At 35.9% G+C, this 17,445-nt stretch overlaps 1 protein-coding gene across 1 annotated transcript in view; it reads left to right on the top strand.

Moving 5' to 3' along the window:
• LOC140170738 (uncharacterized) overlaps positions 1 to 17,445 on the top strand; it is a 248,356-nt gene that overhangs the window by 114,662 nt on the left and 116,249 nt on the right. Inside the window, 7 exon segments of the mRNA XM_072193968.1 lie at positions 4,473 to 4,651; positions 4,654 to 4,696; positions 9,292 to 9,387; positions 10,605 to 10,724; positions 12,102 to 12,227; positions 12,880 to 12,999; positions 14,395 to 14,508. Coding sequence (XP_072050069.1) covers positions 4,473 to 4,651; positions 4,654 to 4,696; positions 9,292 to 9,387; positions 10,605 to 10,724; positions 12,102 to 12,227; positions 12,880 to 12,999; positions 14,395 to 14,508 — 798 coding nt within the window.

Genomic DNA, 17,445 nt, shown 5'->3' with positions numbered 1-17,445 from the left:
TTTAAAACCTGACATTTAATTAAAAAAACATTTATGAAAGTGCTGTAAGCTAAGAATTAGGCCTATCCCTGAATATGCACAATGACACATGATATACTCTTCTTATTGACATGTGTTATTTTTCATCTAACAAAGATCATTTAGCTCACAAACACATACTAATCCTTACAAAACGATACATGCAAGTTTCCATGGGAACAAAGTGAAATATTTCTTGCATTAAAGTGCATCATAATAAAGTGAAAATTTTTTCTTGCATGAATGCGCAGCATAATATATAATATAACACATAGCCTATGTACTATGATTCATCATATTTTGGCATTAATTTGTGCTTTAGTGAAAGGTTTGAAAAGAATTGTCTTCACCACATCAAATGAATTGCAATAATTTTACATTTGAAAAACACACGTAAAATAAGTGTAAACCAAAAGGATAAACAAACTCACCCCCACTCACCATCTTTCAATCTGTCATATACACGCACCCTACCCACACACCCACCACACCTACACACAGCCTCACCCCACCCATGCACCCTAGTGATCCCACACACACCCCTTCACTGTGGAGATGACATTTTACACATTTTTCAATGTTAATTTTCAATATGCAAATTAACTTAATTATTATCATACTAGGTGCTGATGTAGGTGTGGCATCCATATTGATGTGGGTGTGGCATCAATATTGATTATGTATGAAGTAGTCATTGATGGATGATCAATTTATATCCAAAATAATCTTTACTTTTATTTATATAGATAATCATAATATAAATCATGAAAAATTCCAAAAAAAAAAAAAATCCCACTATTTTGAGCAAATAATTTTGGGCAAATTTTCTGATTTTTTTTCACCCAGATTTCACTCACTCCCTTAAAAGAAAACTCTGTTGTGCCACCATTTATTACCATTCTCATCACATTTACTCATGAAGAAAATGCATGCAACATGATTGATGCTGTTAGCACCTAATGTGACATGCAGTGTCTGTTCTTTGCTTACTATTTATAGCTGCATGCATTGTGTTTGTATGATAATGTTAATTCAGATCCATACAACAAGTTCCTGTCAAATCCATGCAAAACCCTCGGAAAACGTGAGATGCAATTCTAAGAAATACATGCCAATTTGTTTGTGTGGTAATGATGGCTAGTTCAGATGAAAATGTCAAACACAATTGAAGCACACAATGGAGCAGATGCTCAATTATTTTAAGGAGGAGATTTTTGAAAAGTGGACCTTTTTTGGGGTGCCATGAAAATTTTGGGAGATTATGGGAGAATGTTAGTGGATTGGGGTAAATTGTTGGTGATTTTAGGCCAATTTTTGGTGATCTCCTCCCTCACCCTCGCCTTGCCTTTGCTATGGGCCCGAATGATAAAGAGATTTTAGTGGTAAAAAAAATCCCTGCACAATTTCATTAATTTACTCTTCCGCACTGTGCATCGTGATACTCAGATTTGTAGAATTGGTGCAGTTTCTTACATTTGTGCAAATGCATGTACCACTACCATTTTACAATGTGCATTGTACATATAGTTATCATGAACTTATGTGAGGCTGTAAGCAGTGCTAAACCTGTTCTTTTTTAATTTCATTGCCCAAAATGTTTTTTGATTCTTTGGGGTTTTGATTAACCATTCTAATTTAGCAATCCTTTTCCAATCAGATGTTAACATGACTTGCATTAATACTGTGTAGTAACTAATCAGTAATAATAACTCAATCATTATATTAAATTGTTTGAATAATCTTTTAACAAGTGGTGATCATAATAATGCATCATAATTTCTTTGAATGGTTGACTTCATTTAACATCTGTTACATTATCATGCGGGGTGCTTGTATTTATCATTAATCATAATTTATTGTACTCAAATTTGTTTTTGTTTTTATTATTACTCACGTAAAAGTTTTAGAATTTCACTTTTTAATTTCAGTTTTATTAGAAATGGGTATATTACAACATAGTTATTATCTCAATTGTTTTTAAATTGTTAAGCAAGTATCACCAACCAATTTTAAATACAAGATGCCGGGCTTATTATGCCCATGTATATAATGTTATAGGAAATACATCATATTGGAATGGCACACATGGGGATCAAAATGGTGTTCCTCTGGTGAACGCAATGCAGAATTAACATGATTTTTGAAAAGCAGCAATGATGAACAGATATTATATTGACAAATTGCTGAATTACAGCAAAGTCTTTATTTGCCCGGTCATACCTTTTCCATGTAATCAATTTATTCATCAGGTCTGCCATTGAACTCGCACTCAAACAAGTGTGAAAGACAACTCCCAGGTCAAAAAAAACTGCAGAACTATCATTCCAAACAACAGAAATTCTGAATATTTTAACAGTTGTTTATGCTTAATATATTTCACTTCAGATCTATTGTTAATGTGATAAAAATTAAGACTTTGTTTAGTTGTGAAGTTTAGAGCCAAAACTGAGTCTTTTTTTTGCGTATTTCCCCCTTAATTTTGTTAATTGAGCTATTAAAGTGTGACTTAATTTTCCCTGCTGCCTCCCTGACACACTGTCTGCATTATGTGCATACCTGTGGAACTATGTCTATTGTATTGACCGTCATGTAGAAATAGTTTTTATGGATCGTTCTCAAAAACTTGACAATATCTGAATTACACAAAGCCAATTTTGGTAAAGACATTCATAAGTACTTGTACCTTTTTTAACAAAAAATATTATTCCAATATTAAAACGTGCAATTTTCTGGAAGAGCATAGAAGTACAACCACCTTCACAATTATTTAAACAAACTAATTCAAATATAAAATATTTAGTTGTAGGCTCTTGACTTTTCAAGATTGGTAAATATAAATATTCAAGGAAATCTGCATATATGCCGCCCACCATATGATACATGTTATACAGCATTCATTTACATAGAGCATCTAGAAATACTCCCACTCTTTAGATTTGAAGAAATTGTCATGCTACATGTAGCAAGAAATGGGCTATTCCAGTTAAAATCCATACACCCCTGTAAAAACATGACCTTAATCTCCCACACAGGGAGGTGAATTTATATGGGGTTACTCGAATGGGTGATTCCATTTGAGTTTCACACTCCTGTGTATTCTGCACCTTTGTTTCCAATGGACATTTTATTGTGAAATGTCATTGTACAAGGAATACATAAAAAATTTCCACATAGCCCCCAAATGAAAAGTATTTAATTATCTTTGTAATCACTCAAAAAGCATTTGGTGTGAATTTTACATCCGAACTAGAGGCTATTAAATTTTTACGAGCCTTTTTATTTTACATGTAAATCCTATTGGGGTGACGATTGGAAATGGACGGCAATATTGAAAAACCCTCATTTTGGGCCATTTTAAACACTAAAATGCCCATAAAAAAAGAATAGCCTCTAGTTCGGATGTAAAATTCCCACACAATGCTACCTGAGTGAGTACAAACATAATTAAATACATTTCATTCGGGGGCTATATCAAAAACAAAAAATGTCCTATACCCTAATGGTTATGGAACAAAGGTGTGTGGGTGTATGGATTTCAACTGGAATTGCTCATTTCATTTCATTTCATGTCCAATGCTATAGTTCAATAATACAGTAGCCATAGCTCAAAAGTTGACATCATCTTGCTGGGTATGAGTTTTTGTAACTAATTCATTCAAATTCTGTATTGCATTTCTAATTCTTAGTCACAAGTTCTGCAACATACTGTTTTTTGTCTTGTTAAGGGACAAGAATTGTATAGGAAAAGATAAAAAGATATTTTCCTCAGCATATGCCTCATTTTTCCCTCTCTAGTCAAAACGTGATTTATGTCTCCGTTCAAGTAGAAATATGCTTTCCGCTGTTCCTAGAAATGACACCCCACAAGTGACGGTACAATGCCATTTCATATTTGATTTGTGGAATTCCCAGGTTGTGAGGAAATGAACAAGAAATAGAACAGAGAATCAAAGAATAGGAAAAAAGAAACTAAATCTTTTTGTTTTGTTCAGAGGTTTATATTTACATAAAGAATAAATCAGATTTTATTTTTGGTTGTGTTTGCTTTGTTTTTTTGTTTTTTTTTGTTTTTGTTTTTTTTGTTTTTTTATTGTGTGTGTGTGTATTTTGTTTTGTTTTTTGTAATTAATTTTGCATGACAGCAACTAATATTTCTTCTTGTCTCAATTATAAGCCTAAATATTCTTCATTTCAAGCTCATTTTAAGCAAGTATCAAGTAGGGGATAATTGTTAGAAACAGTTGGAATAAATCAGATGGTTAGTTGTTGCCACAGGTGGATGCCATTTAGATCCAATTTGTAATTGTGGGCATTTCTATGCTTCATCATCTGCATGTTTTTCTCATCTAATAACCTTTAACAAATTTACCACCTGTAATATAGGGTAATAGTGTTAGAATGAAAGCTTATAATTATTTTACATATTTTTTCTTCCATTCTTTCGATCACTGTAGACGAAATAGAAGAGCCTCCTCCACCCAGGATTCTAGAAGCAGGTCAAATGCCACCGCCAGTGTCTCACCAGCCTAAGCCTAGTTATAGTACCAATAATAACGATGAATCATGGCCAGCGCCCCTCCTCCAGTTACGCTACAACGGCAGGAAGCACCTATTATGCATCACCCTGCACCGCCTTCACAACCAGTGGGTAACCCAGGAAACCCACATTCGCAACCTCGTAAGTGTTCTATAGAAAATGAGGGCGCCCTTTGTTCCATCCAAGCAGGGCCTAGATTTTGACAAGAATCACAGAATCAATTCTCGTAATGATTCTCGTAAGATTTGGTTGCGAGAATCAACTTCTCTCATTGTATCATACAGTAAGTGCAGTGACTATTATGGATTTTGATTCTCGCAAACCAAGACGAAATCTAGGTCCTGGGTGATGTTAAGCGGGAGACATGAGCCACTTTGATTCCATGAAACCTAAAACGGTTCCTGGTACCTGTTAACCAGCTTGAACCAGGAGACAGTTTTTGGCAGAAATTGGCTCCTGATTGTTGACCGCCATAATTTGCACCCATCATTTCAATACCTTAGAATTATTAAACATTGCCCATTTGGAAGTAAACTTCCCATTTTATAAATTAAATTCTAAGTAAGCAAAAATATAAGATGTGTGCCACTTTTGGTAACAAATAATAGAAGTTTGTATTGGACTTGTTCCTTGTGGGCTTAAAGTAGCTCGTGGTTCGCTTGGAATTCCTGTGAACCAGGAGGCAATTTTGTTAAAAAATAATCTGAATGGTCAATTATAGCATGAGCCAAAAGGATGCCCAGTATAGACCTTTTCAGGAGCCATCGGAAATGTTCGCAAAATAATCACATGGACGTGAGCGTCTTTACACGCCCGTGTGAATACACATAAACGCTCCTCAACTGCATGCATTGACGCAACACACAACTGGCGTAAGTGCGCATCCAAGAACTGTGTATCGGAAAACTTCGATATGAAAAGGTCTATTAATATCTGGTTTCCTTGACTCACTGCATATCCTCTGCATTGTCTAAATGCACAGAAATTATGGCTATGCTTGGTAATGAAGAAAATTGTGGAAGATTTGTAGTGAATTCCACTTGGTGTGAGCCTGGTATTTATAAACTAGCTTTATGTAAAAATAGACCTATGTAGCAGCAGAAAGGCATCCTTTTGATATGGATGTACACATATTAGATACGACAGGAATTTTAGGATAAACAATCATTTGTATTCTTTTAATTGATCATAAGAGTAAGTCTATAATGTGTAGCAAGATGATATCTTGTGAACTGAATTTTGTATAATAACATGTGTACACAAACTTAAATAACCTTTATTTCAGACGTATGGTCGCCACCAAGTAAAGGGCCCACAAGACCAGATAAGCCAAGATTTAGGCCGGTAGCAGCGCCTAAAAGTGCTAAACCTGGTAGGGTAATGAATATGCATGAGATGCATGGGTGTATATAGCTACACACACCAAATTGGATTCACCAAGATTCATTATTTCATCACTAATTGGAATCATGGTTATTGTTTATATTTCAGCCATTCATACTAATGTTGATATCATCATTACTGAAGAATGTAGCAGAGTTGTCGTAACATGTTTTGCACTTTTTGCTAAAATTTTCACAAATTGGGTGTTGAATTCTGCATACAATTTTTGTGGTGTTGAATTCTGCATACATGTAATGAAATAACACCCCATCACCTTACATGAATTGGCAAAATACATGTTGACAGAGCCAAAGAATCTGATGGGAGTTTAATACTTCATATTTCATAATAGCCTGTGCATAATCTGAAAATATGTTTGCATCGCAGAAGTTTATGCATCAAATGTTCTTCCACATTGTGATGCAAAATTTCAGTTATCATGTACATAACAAAATAAACCTGAAAGTACACCAGGCAATCAGCAAACATGAAGTATGCATCTCCATCTCCATTACCATTATCTTAATAATAATGGTACAAAGACGGGGTTGATCCAAGTGGACCAAAATTTGATCAAATAATCTTGGGCAATTTAGTTACATTTGCTTCCAATTTTCATACTATCATATAATATATCATTTGACCTAATTTTCTACAAAAGTACTCTATATACCCACCCCTCTGGCTACGACCCTGGGTATGAAATATCATTCATTATTCAATGCACACTATCGGATCTTTTAACACATCCTACGCACAACTGGCTGCGAGAAATCAAACTCCCATAGCAAGTCTCAAAACCCTGGGCTCAAAACTCAATCCCTGGTTATCAGAATATACAGTAAATATGTCTTTCTCCATGCCTTGGGTGTATTTCTCTCTCTCATCCCTAAATCAAATTGGGAAAATATTATGGCTGTACACTGTTTTCTTCTCTATGGACAACACACACACACCACACACACACCCCACACCCCGCTAGACTCAGAATTCTAAAGTTTGTTTGATTTATAATTGGCAAAAATTATTTGGTTCTTGTTATTGCATGCATCAATAGAGTCCCAACTTACGCTAATGTAATTTCACATAGGCGTGTGCCAGCCATGCATTTATGCAACATGGAACAGTGCTCCATCCAACTGTGCACGCCATTCTGTATCAATACACGATGTTGTAAGTCTCTTTTTTTTGCCAATTATAAGCCAAACAAACTTAAGTCATACTGCTTTGTGATACAGGGTATCTCTGAAAGAACTGTACTGTAGGAAATTTTAATTTGTGACTATTTTAATTCCTAAACCAAACAAAAAAATTTAATTCTGTATGTTATTGTCTTAATAAGACAGCTTGCATATATGAGAAAGGGTTTTTAACTCAAGTCTCCACATACATAAATGTGACCATCCACCACGAAGTGGTAGTAAAGTCGGCTCTAGACCATTTTCTGTTTATTGCCGATTTTGAAAGAATGTACTTTCAGCTTTAAAATGACACCTCAACAAGCTTCATCAGACATCTGGAAGTGAAGTTATGGTTCATCAAAGGTCAAATTCCTAATATATTTTACATAGAAATCCATATACTGTTTTTGATTGTATCTCAAAATGGAAAATGCCGACTTTACGACCAGTTTGTGGTGGATGGGCACAAATGTCAGCCAGTGAAAAAATTTCACTGGCCATCCAGGATTTGAACCTGGGACCTTCAGATCACTGGACCTTTCATATACTTCTTGAATTATGAAAAGTGTCTGCTTCATTCTTGAAATATAAAGACTTTTACGAGAACCTTTCCATAAAGACTTTTACGAGAACCTTTCCATAGTTTAAATACAGCAGTCAGTGATCTGTTCCTGCAGTGTATCAATCACTGCATGGGTATCAAGCAAGAGTGTTTCAGTGTACTATTTTTTACTAAAAAAAATGGATTAATAACGAGGTGTGATTTTCAAATTGTTATAATTCAAGAATGGAGAGGTCAATTTTAGAAATTCAAAAAAATATGCGACAGTACAGTTCTTTCAGAGACACCCTGTATACACATATATACTTCAACAAATTGTAATTTAAAATTGAACTTGTATTATGTCGTTGGGCAGGAAAAACCTCCTATGTGTTTGTGGCCCCTGAACATGTTTAAAACAAAACTACCAACCGGTTGCATAGGAGGTTTTGCTTTAAACATGTTCAGGGGCCAATGACACATAGGGAGGTTTTTCCTGCCCAATGATTTATTTGCAGCTAAAAAGCTTGACATTACATTACTTTCAATCCACAGTGTCATCATAAATGAGTTGAAAAGTAATATCGTCGCTAGGCAGGAAAAACCTTGTATGTGCTATTGGCCCCTGAACATGTTTAAAGCAAAGCCTCCTATGAAACCTGTTGGCAGTTTTGTTTTAAACATGTTCAGGGGCCACAAGCACATCTAGGAGGTTTTTCCTGCCCAACGACGATATGCTTTTTGTTTGCTTTGATTGCAAGAGACACTTGAATTCAAGCATTCATTTAGCCAATTCCAAGCTTGAATATCTTACTATTCATCATGTAGTGTATCCATTACTGGAGGATCCCATCCAACATTACAGCATTATTACATCTTGATCTAAGGTTAATGAAAGTTATTGATTGAATATCAGACTTGTAATAAGTATTTCTTGCCTGAAGGTTAACATAAGAAATTATATATACAGCATCCACTATAGACCACAATGGCCTCATCCCAATGCCATAGTTCAATACCCTCAATTAAACATTCATAGAGCAAAATTTGACCTCAAGTTGCAGAGTATGAGTTTGTGTACCCACATTTTCAAAGGTCATTCAATGAGTGTACAACTGTATTGGGGTTAATGAAATGTGCCCTGATAGATGAGCATGTTGTGGATCCTAGTGATCCATCTTTTCCCTCAAGGATTTGAAATGTAGTCTGGGTCAAGGTACATTGTAGCATTTCACACATTCAATTTTGGTTATTTTGCGAGATGTGTTGACTTGTTATCTTGTTTTTCAGGTGACATCTTTTTTCAAGAGAGTAGCAATTACATTCAGGTCTTCAATGATGAGAGATTTACATAGCTATTGTACTAACATTTTTTTCCTTTATTTCAGATTCTCTTGAACGAAGTATATTTCGAAATGCCATGATATGATAATGATCTCAGTTTATAATTCTTAAATATAATTTACTGCTTATTCTTTTAGGAAACTACCAATGTGTTTTGGGTATATTTTACCTTTAATATGTAATCTATTGGTGGTGATTAAAGGTCATATACTGAGGTCAAAGGTCATTTGAGGTCAACTTGTAAAATACCATTATTTTGAGACTTTGAAATTTTTGAATATTTCCAGGTGTTTCCAGAGAGAGTGGTAACCATGGTAACCCATCTCAAGCTCCTAAGCCAATACGGTTTAGTCCACGTTCTAGTCCACCAACAGTTAAACCTGGTATGGTATCTGCTTAGAGTGATTGCATGTGCTTATCCCACCAATAACGCATATCCATTTATCCATTTTATGAAAAAAAAGCGCCTTTACCGAAAGAAACAACTTTGTAAAGTCCATACATTGTAATAATCCCCTACCCTATTGCAAGTTTTGATGATATATGAGTATTTAAAGATGATCCATCAGTAGAAATGGAAATATTAATCTGCTGTTAATGCAAAGGAAAATTGCCAACTGGATCAAAAAAACTTTCCAGATAAAATCAATTATAATTCTCTTTGATTTGTGAATGATTTTCAATGTGCAGTGCAACTCCAATATCCTCTCCCTCTCTATTCAGCATCAAAGTGGTTACGTAATTCTTTTGGTTATCGGATCACGCTATTTTGGTATGCCTTTGAGTGCCATATACTTTGTGTGGTGATTGTTTTGATCATGGTTCATTACTCATACGCGTGATCCCATTGATATAGTAACATTACGTAACTTTGATACTGAATTCCTAGCATACCACATTTCCTATAATTGAAGTAATCTCTACCATTGAGTAGATGGACTGGATATTGAGGTGACTTCCTGATATTTTCCTGTAGATTCTGTGTGTCCACACAATCAGCCTATGAAGTGCTTATATCATAGCATATCTTCCCTCATTGCTTTTCTCATGAATCGGAACATATTTGTGTGATTCACTTCATCCCATCCAGCTTCATTCTTTGGCAATATATTATTTACCAAGAAGCTAGCAAACCTTCCTTCCTACAGCTGGGTGGGAGCAGGGCCTCAGTACAAATGACCATGTGAGAGATGTGCCTCAAACATGGGTCCCATTTCCAGGCCTCTGGTATAAAATGGCCCTTTTTCAGTTTGGTCAATATTGGTATAAACATTTGTATTTTTTTTCTCTATTTTTTGAAAAATACCCCATTTTCACCTAACTGGAGCTTAAATTTCATTGGCGATATTGTCTTAAATTTGGCAACAAATCTGGACCCCCAGTTTAAGCATTGGTCAGATTTTCTTGGAAAGTTGGTATAAATATGGGTCCCCTTTCTCTGAAGTACATCTACCCTAAACCAAACTTTAGTACCTCACTGGACCTACTGTCAGCCTACCTTCAGCTTTCTTACAAGCAGTGGAGTGGAGTGAACCTAACTTGCTTTTTCCAAAATGATTCCAGGAAGCCAGTCGATTGAATAAACCCCTTATTTTTACAGCTATTTGGTCACCACCTAGTCAGAGGAGAGCAATGAACAACCCATTGTCATCATCATCACCTGTGAGATTTAGCCCTAAACGATTCAGTCCCAGACAGAGCCCTTCTACAGTTGACCCGGGTAGGGGATTGAGTAATTATTGCCGTGCCGATTTACAACTTCCAAATCTAGTATATTACCTGGTTCAATGTTTTTACATGTTTTCCCTTCGTTCCATTGTTCCTTTGCCTTTCCCATAACTGAACAATAACTTGTTACCCAAAGTCAAGAGATGTTTTGTAAAATGCATTCCTGTTCCAGTTGAAGTTACCCCACTACCAGTCAAAATTAATAGGTAAATTTTCATGGGAAAATTTTCTGGTCACATGATGATGACACCCATGGGCGCAGACATATTAGCATTATGCAATGTGACCCCGAGCACAGCGGGTAGTCTACCAATGTATTTGAATAGGAAGAATTTGTCCTTTGATGCAAAATAAGTAACTTGTCGCAAGTTAATAATATTATGGTAAGAGTTTCCGTAGATAAATATTTTTTCCGTAGGTAGATATTTTTTAAATTACGTTTTGATGATATTGTGAAGAAATTAAGATTGCATGATATTCAATAAATTTGCAATGCACAAATTTCTATCGAAATTGTGGCCAAGAATACTATTCCAATTCAAAATTTTCTAAGACTTGAATAGCGAGGTCACCGCTGGGGGTCAGAGATCAGGCTTGAGGTTACACTCGCATTGATACGCATTGGTCATGTGTCCAGAAAATTTTCCCGTGAAAATATACCCATTAATGTTGACTGACTACTGATTGTCACTTGTATCCTCATTATGTCAAACTGTCTCCTGGGTCCTCTTCCTTTACAGTGGTCACCTGTTAATTCATCTAATACTGATTACTTAATTAATATGTGTCCCCCATGACCAGCAGCTTATTAAACCTGTAGCATCTGCAGTACATATGTATAGGGAAGATTTCAAATAATTAATGTGTGTGTGTAAATTTATGTCATTACTTGTTGCCTTATACCATTTATAACTTGTCTCTTCATCCTGTTGTTTCCCTCATATACAGGCTGTATCAAAATGATTGGTACCCATCAGTGATTATGAACAAGACAACCTCATCAAAATGCAACATAAGCTCTACCAATTTTTCTTAGATTATAATGAGATAACAGGTTATAAAAACTTTAAATTCTGGACATTCAAGAGGCTCCTCTATGTTGCATTTGGAAGAAGCGGACTTTTCAATAAACACCAAAACCGATGTGTACCAATCATTTTGATACACCCTGTATTCTACCCGACTGCTAATAAATCCAAGACTCATTGTGTTTTTATGTAAACTTTCTTCCTCAAGTTTTAACAAATTTGTTTCCCCTATCAAGCTCATATCCATGAGGTGTGCAATTGTATAGATAAGATTAGGGATTGAAGTGGGTGTCAATACTTATTCAACGTCATAATTAATGTACAACTTGATTTATTTGAAGCTATTTGGTCTCCACCGAGTCAGAGAAGGGCTACAAGTAACCAAGCTCCAGAGCAACCAACAATGCCACGAGGATTCAGTCCTGTCAGATTCAGTCCTAGAGAAAGTCCTACGACTGTTGAACCTGGTAGGGATATCAGTTGTGTTGCCTTTGTATGCTAATTTGAATAATAAGGATACATGATATAGTAACCACCATGCGATGGAGATGAAACCTTGTAAGATTCAGTCCAGGAGAGTCTGACGACCGGAATGAGTTTTTCCCAAATTGACTCAACAGACTATTCCTGGTCTAAAGTATCCCTAGCCGTGTTCTTTGCAGAGTGACCTGAGGACAATTGTGCATGTATGTAGCCCTCATTCATTTCCTCTGAAAGTTGATGAAATATATCAATGCTATTTAAAGTATTTAAACCTAAAAAATGTCTTCTGTTCTTGGTGTGAACAAAATAACCATGCTGCAAAGTAGAGATCTAAGATAAGGCAGTGGAGGGTTCTTGACCAGGAATAGATCATGAATTGGGCTATTCCAGTTGAAATCCATACACCCCCTGTGGAAGACATCTTAATCTCCCACACAGGGAGTGTGCATTTCAAATGGGGTTTCCTGAATGGGTGGTTCCATTTGAAATCTACACCCCCTATGTGGGAGATTATGATCATGTCTTCCATAGGGGGTGTATGGATAGCAACTGGAATAGCCATTACACAGTTCTCAGATGTTTGATACAATTTATGCGCATCATTTGTATTCATTTGAATCATCATTTATCTCTTAGGAGTGTGGACACCACCTAGTCGACGTAAGATCATGAAGGTCAATCCATCTGAAACGGCAACTAGCTTCAGTCCTGCAAGATTTTATGATAGTCCTAGAGAAAGTCCAACTACAGTGCCTGGTATGGTGCCTGACAACTTGCTGTGTGATATACATGTAGTCCAAAACCATATAATAATCAAAGATTACCCTGTATTATCCAGTTGGCCAACCAATACAAAATATCAACTTGCTTCACTATTTTATAAAAATCCCAGGCAACCTGTTGCCTGGTATGGTGCCTGACAACTTCCTGTGTGATATACATATAGTCCCAAACCATATAATAATCATAGATTACCCTGTATTATCCAGTAGGCCAACCGATACAAGATATCAACTTGCTTCAGTCCTACACTATTTTATAAAAATCCCAGGGATAGTCCAACCTGTTACCTGGTATGGTGCCTGAGAACTTGCTGTGTGATGTACCTGTAGTCCCAAACCATATAATCATTTACCCAATATATCCATTAGGTCAACCTATATGAGATGACCGGCTTCAGCCCTACATGATGTTATAATGGTCCCATAGACCTTCCACCTACATAACTTGCTGTGTAATAACCTATAGTACCATACCTTATTATCTTAAGTAAGATCCTTAACTTGTGGCTTATCCTTCATGTAAGCTTACCAAGCCTATTGTCAAGACTTCATTGAGGGATTACACAGCTTTATTCTGTAAGCTATTTAATCCCTGTCTTGAAACTAGGGTATAAGTTGGTTCATCTTAAGTTTGGTAGTGATGAACATGCATATTTTGCTTGTCGCAGTATCAAATCACACACATAAAGTTAAACGCCCTGAGTGTACACATACAGGGGGGTCTGTGTGCACGCTTGCGGCGCAACCACAAAAGAGCATTACCGAACTTGAGGTGAACCAAATTATAATTCTTGAGTATTCTTACATGAATACGCATACCTAACTTCCAAATATATCGTTTTCAGTGATGATAAATGTTTCCATCTATTTGTACACCAGTTTTCCTGTCATCAGTTTTAATCATGATTTGTAATGCTGTATTTAACAAGACAAATGTAAATGTCCGATTTCATTCTAAACAGCTTCGAGTTCATGATGTGAAAGATTTCTAAGTAGGAGAAATTCCAAAGGTTTCCAAATTTGGTAACTTTTATAAAGGATAAATTGGACAGTGCATGTCTGGTTGGTGTAAGACTATTGTACATAAAGACACATTTCCTAAATTGAACCATCACACAAAAGTTGTCGTTCCTTTGTAGAAACAACTGCTGGATAAGTCAGTCACTATGAAGCACCATAACTTGAAAAGTTCTTAAGTAAATATACATGGGCATAGAAGATGGGTGATGGGATAAGAATTGCCAACCTGATGTGCTGCAATTGGACAAAAGACAATATAAAAACATAAATAATGGTAACCTGTACAAAGAGGAAAACAAGACTGAAAGCAAGATTTTTGACCACAGATTGCATGTACATTTTATTCCAGGGGTGTGGACACCACCCAGCCAGAGAAAATTTGCAGCAGGAAATCCAGGCCATACAAATCAGCCACCTGAACGCCCGATGTCCTATCCTACTGCATCTACTGCTGTTAAGCCTGGTAGGGGAGTGAGGGGAATTGATGGGATCTACCCTCTTGAGTAAAAACACAGTATCTGTTGTGTTATTTACCCTTTGCACGGTTCCGCCATCTTGATATCAAAACATGCAAATGCATGCGCTAAATGTGCATTTATGTTTCTCATGCTTTTCTAGCAACGCACCAGAAGGCTTTTGCAACGTGTACGCGGTAATCAGCGGGTAGAACCTTGTTTTGAGATGACCGTGCGATCAGCGAATATACTTGTCGATACAGCATTTTGTCTTGGGTAAAAATGCAGTATCCGACATGTTGAAGTTTTTTCGGTTTATATAAGGCGGAAAAAATAAAACTCATAACACCGTGTATTGATATAGAATGGCATGCACGCAGTTGGGCGCAATGCTTACGCTACTTGTGCGTTGCTAAATGCGTAATGCGTGACTGGCGCACGCTTATGTGAATTTACGCGAGCGTGAGTTGGGACTTTATTGATGTGCGCAGTGACAAAAGCCAAATAATTTCCACCTTATATAAACCGAACAAACTTTAGTTACACACAGATACTGTGGAAGACGGATATCTCTATCTGGCCTGAAGTGTACCACTAGACTAGTAAATTGTTCATCAAAAATGAAACCAATAAAAAGAGATTTGCTTCCTTGAATTCGTAATCAGTATTGACAACTTTTCAATGTAAAGTTCCCACCGTTGTTTACTCTCAGTACATGTACTACAATGTCTACTATTCTGTAATTCACCCACTCCAAATTCTAATTTGATCCTGAGTGTTCCAAACAGGAATAACTTCAATTAATCTCATGTATCTTCCTTTTGTTCTAATATATAATTGTTTTCATGAAATGATTTCCCCAATTTTACGTAGTCTGCATTACCTAATAGTACAGGTGTGATGGTGTGTGGAAAATTTGTAGAGTAAATTAATTAATATAACTTTGTAATTAATTGCCAATTTGATACTTCGTGTTCCAAACAGGAATAACTTCCAATGTATCTCATATATGTATCTTCCTTTTGTGCTAATACCTTATTGTTTTCATGAAATGATTTCCCCAATTTTACGTAGTCTGCATTACCTAATAGTACAGGTGTGATGGTGTGTGGAAAATTTGTAGAGTAAATTAATTAATATAACTTTGTAATTAATTGCCAATTTGATACTTCGTGTTCCAAACAGGAATAACTTCCAATGTATCTCATATATGTATCTTCCTTGTCTTACTACCTAATTGTTTTCATGAAATGATTTCCCCAATTTTACATAGTCTGCATTACCTAACAATACAGGTGTGATGGTGTGTGGAAAATTTTGTAGAGTCAATTAGTGTAATTAATATTAATTTGTAATCAATTGTTAATCTGTATATAATATATCATAATTCTGCAGTGAAATTGATAACTTCAGATCCATTGTTATATATCTATATAATTATTACTAATATTTGTTCAATTTTCTGTAGGTAGACATCAGTGGATATTTACATCGATATATTATTGTATTATGCTGTAACTACAGCTATTGAAAGTGTTGTAAACAACCGTTCTTGATTAAAATCAGTAGATGTTGATTAGTATTGGGCAATTCCAGTTAAAATCCACACACCTACTATTGAAGATATGACTTTAATCTCCCACACAGGGAGTATAGCTTTCAAATGGAGTCACCCATTCAGGTAACTCCATTTGAAATTCGCACTCCCTGTGTTGAAGATCAAGACCATGTCTTCCATAGGGGGAATATGAATTTTAATTGGAACAGCCCATTGTGGCATGTGCATACATGTGATATGGTCTAATCAAACCAAACAACAATGAGCAATTCTGAAATGAAGGGAGCACCAGGGTTGCCAAACCATGAGTTGGTAGCCCAATTAGGCGACTTTTGAAAGATTTTTTCCATGAATTAACTGTCCCGATAGAAACCAATGGTTAAGTAAAAATTTGGGCGACTTTTCAACATTGGCTCCCGCGACTTCTGATAGTTTCCTGCCACATAGAAACCAATGGTAAAGAGAAAAATTTTGCAACTTTTCGATTATTTGACCCGCGATTCGGGCTGAAATCTTTTGGCAACCCTGGGAGCAAAATGCAATAAAATCAAATACATAGAAGAGTTTGGCATTGGGCTATTTCAGTTGAAATCCACATACCCCCTGTGGAAAGACATGGTCTTAATCTTTCACACAGGAGTGTAAATGTCAAATGGGATTACCTGAATAAGTTTCTCCATTTGAAATCTACACCCCTGTGTGGGAGATTAAGATCATGTCTTTCATAGGGGGTGTATGGATGTCAGCTGGAATAGCTCATAAAGGCCCATATCTTTGCAACCAAGTACACTGAAGATACAAAGTTTGCAGCAACATTGTGCAATGTGCATGGTTTTTATGATTATGGTTGATATGAATTTTCAAATTGCCTTCTTTGGTATGATTAGGTCAGATTGTTTGACATATAATATTCCCTTGTGTAACATAATATTTATATGATGTAATATTTCCTATACACATTTATGTCACATTTTCCTCAATAGGTTCATGGACATATTTGTTAATTCTTACTTTTCAACTAAGTATCTTCATCTGAGTTTGACAGTGGCTGCAGTAACTTTCACAAGCCAAAGATCCGAGGGCAAAAACACTAGAGATGTATTAAAGAATGCTTTATCAATGTTTGGCAACATGCTATTTATTAGATATTTCCTTGATACTTGCTTGGTGCAATTGTGTCACCAGGGTGTTTATCAAACCAAATGTATTGTTGATCATTATTGTTTACTACTTGTTACCATGGTTACCATAGGTTATACAATAAGTGTTTCTAGACAATAACAATCACATACATCCACACACATTGTTACAAAATCATACAGCACTTGATTCATATTCTCAGTTAGAAAGACAAATTTCGGATCATCAATTTTAACATCAAAACCAA

Source organism: Amphiura filiformis, chromosome 15 (assembly GCF_039555335.1).
Source record: "Amphiura filiformis chromosome 15, Afil_fr2py, whole genome shotgun sequence".
In the NCBI taxonomy this organism is placed as follows: Eukaryota; Metazoa; Echinodermata; class Ophiuroidea; order Amphilepidida; family Amphiuridae; genus Amphiura; species Amphiura filiformis.
The sequence above is the reverse complement of the archived record's forward strand: the minus strand, read 5'-3'. Positions and strand labels throughout refer to the sequence as shown.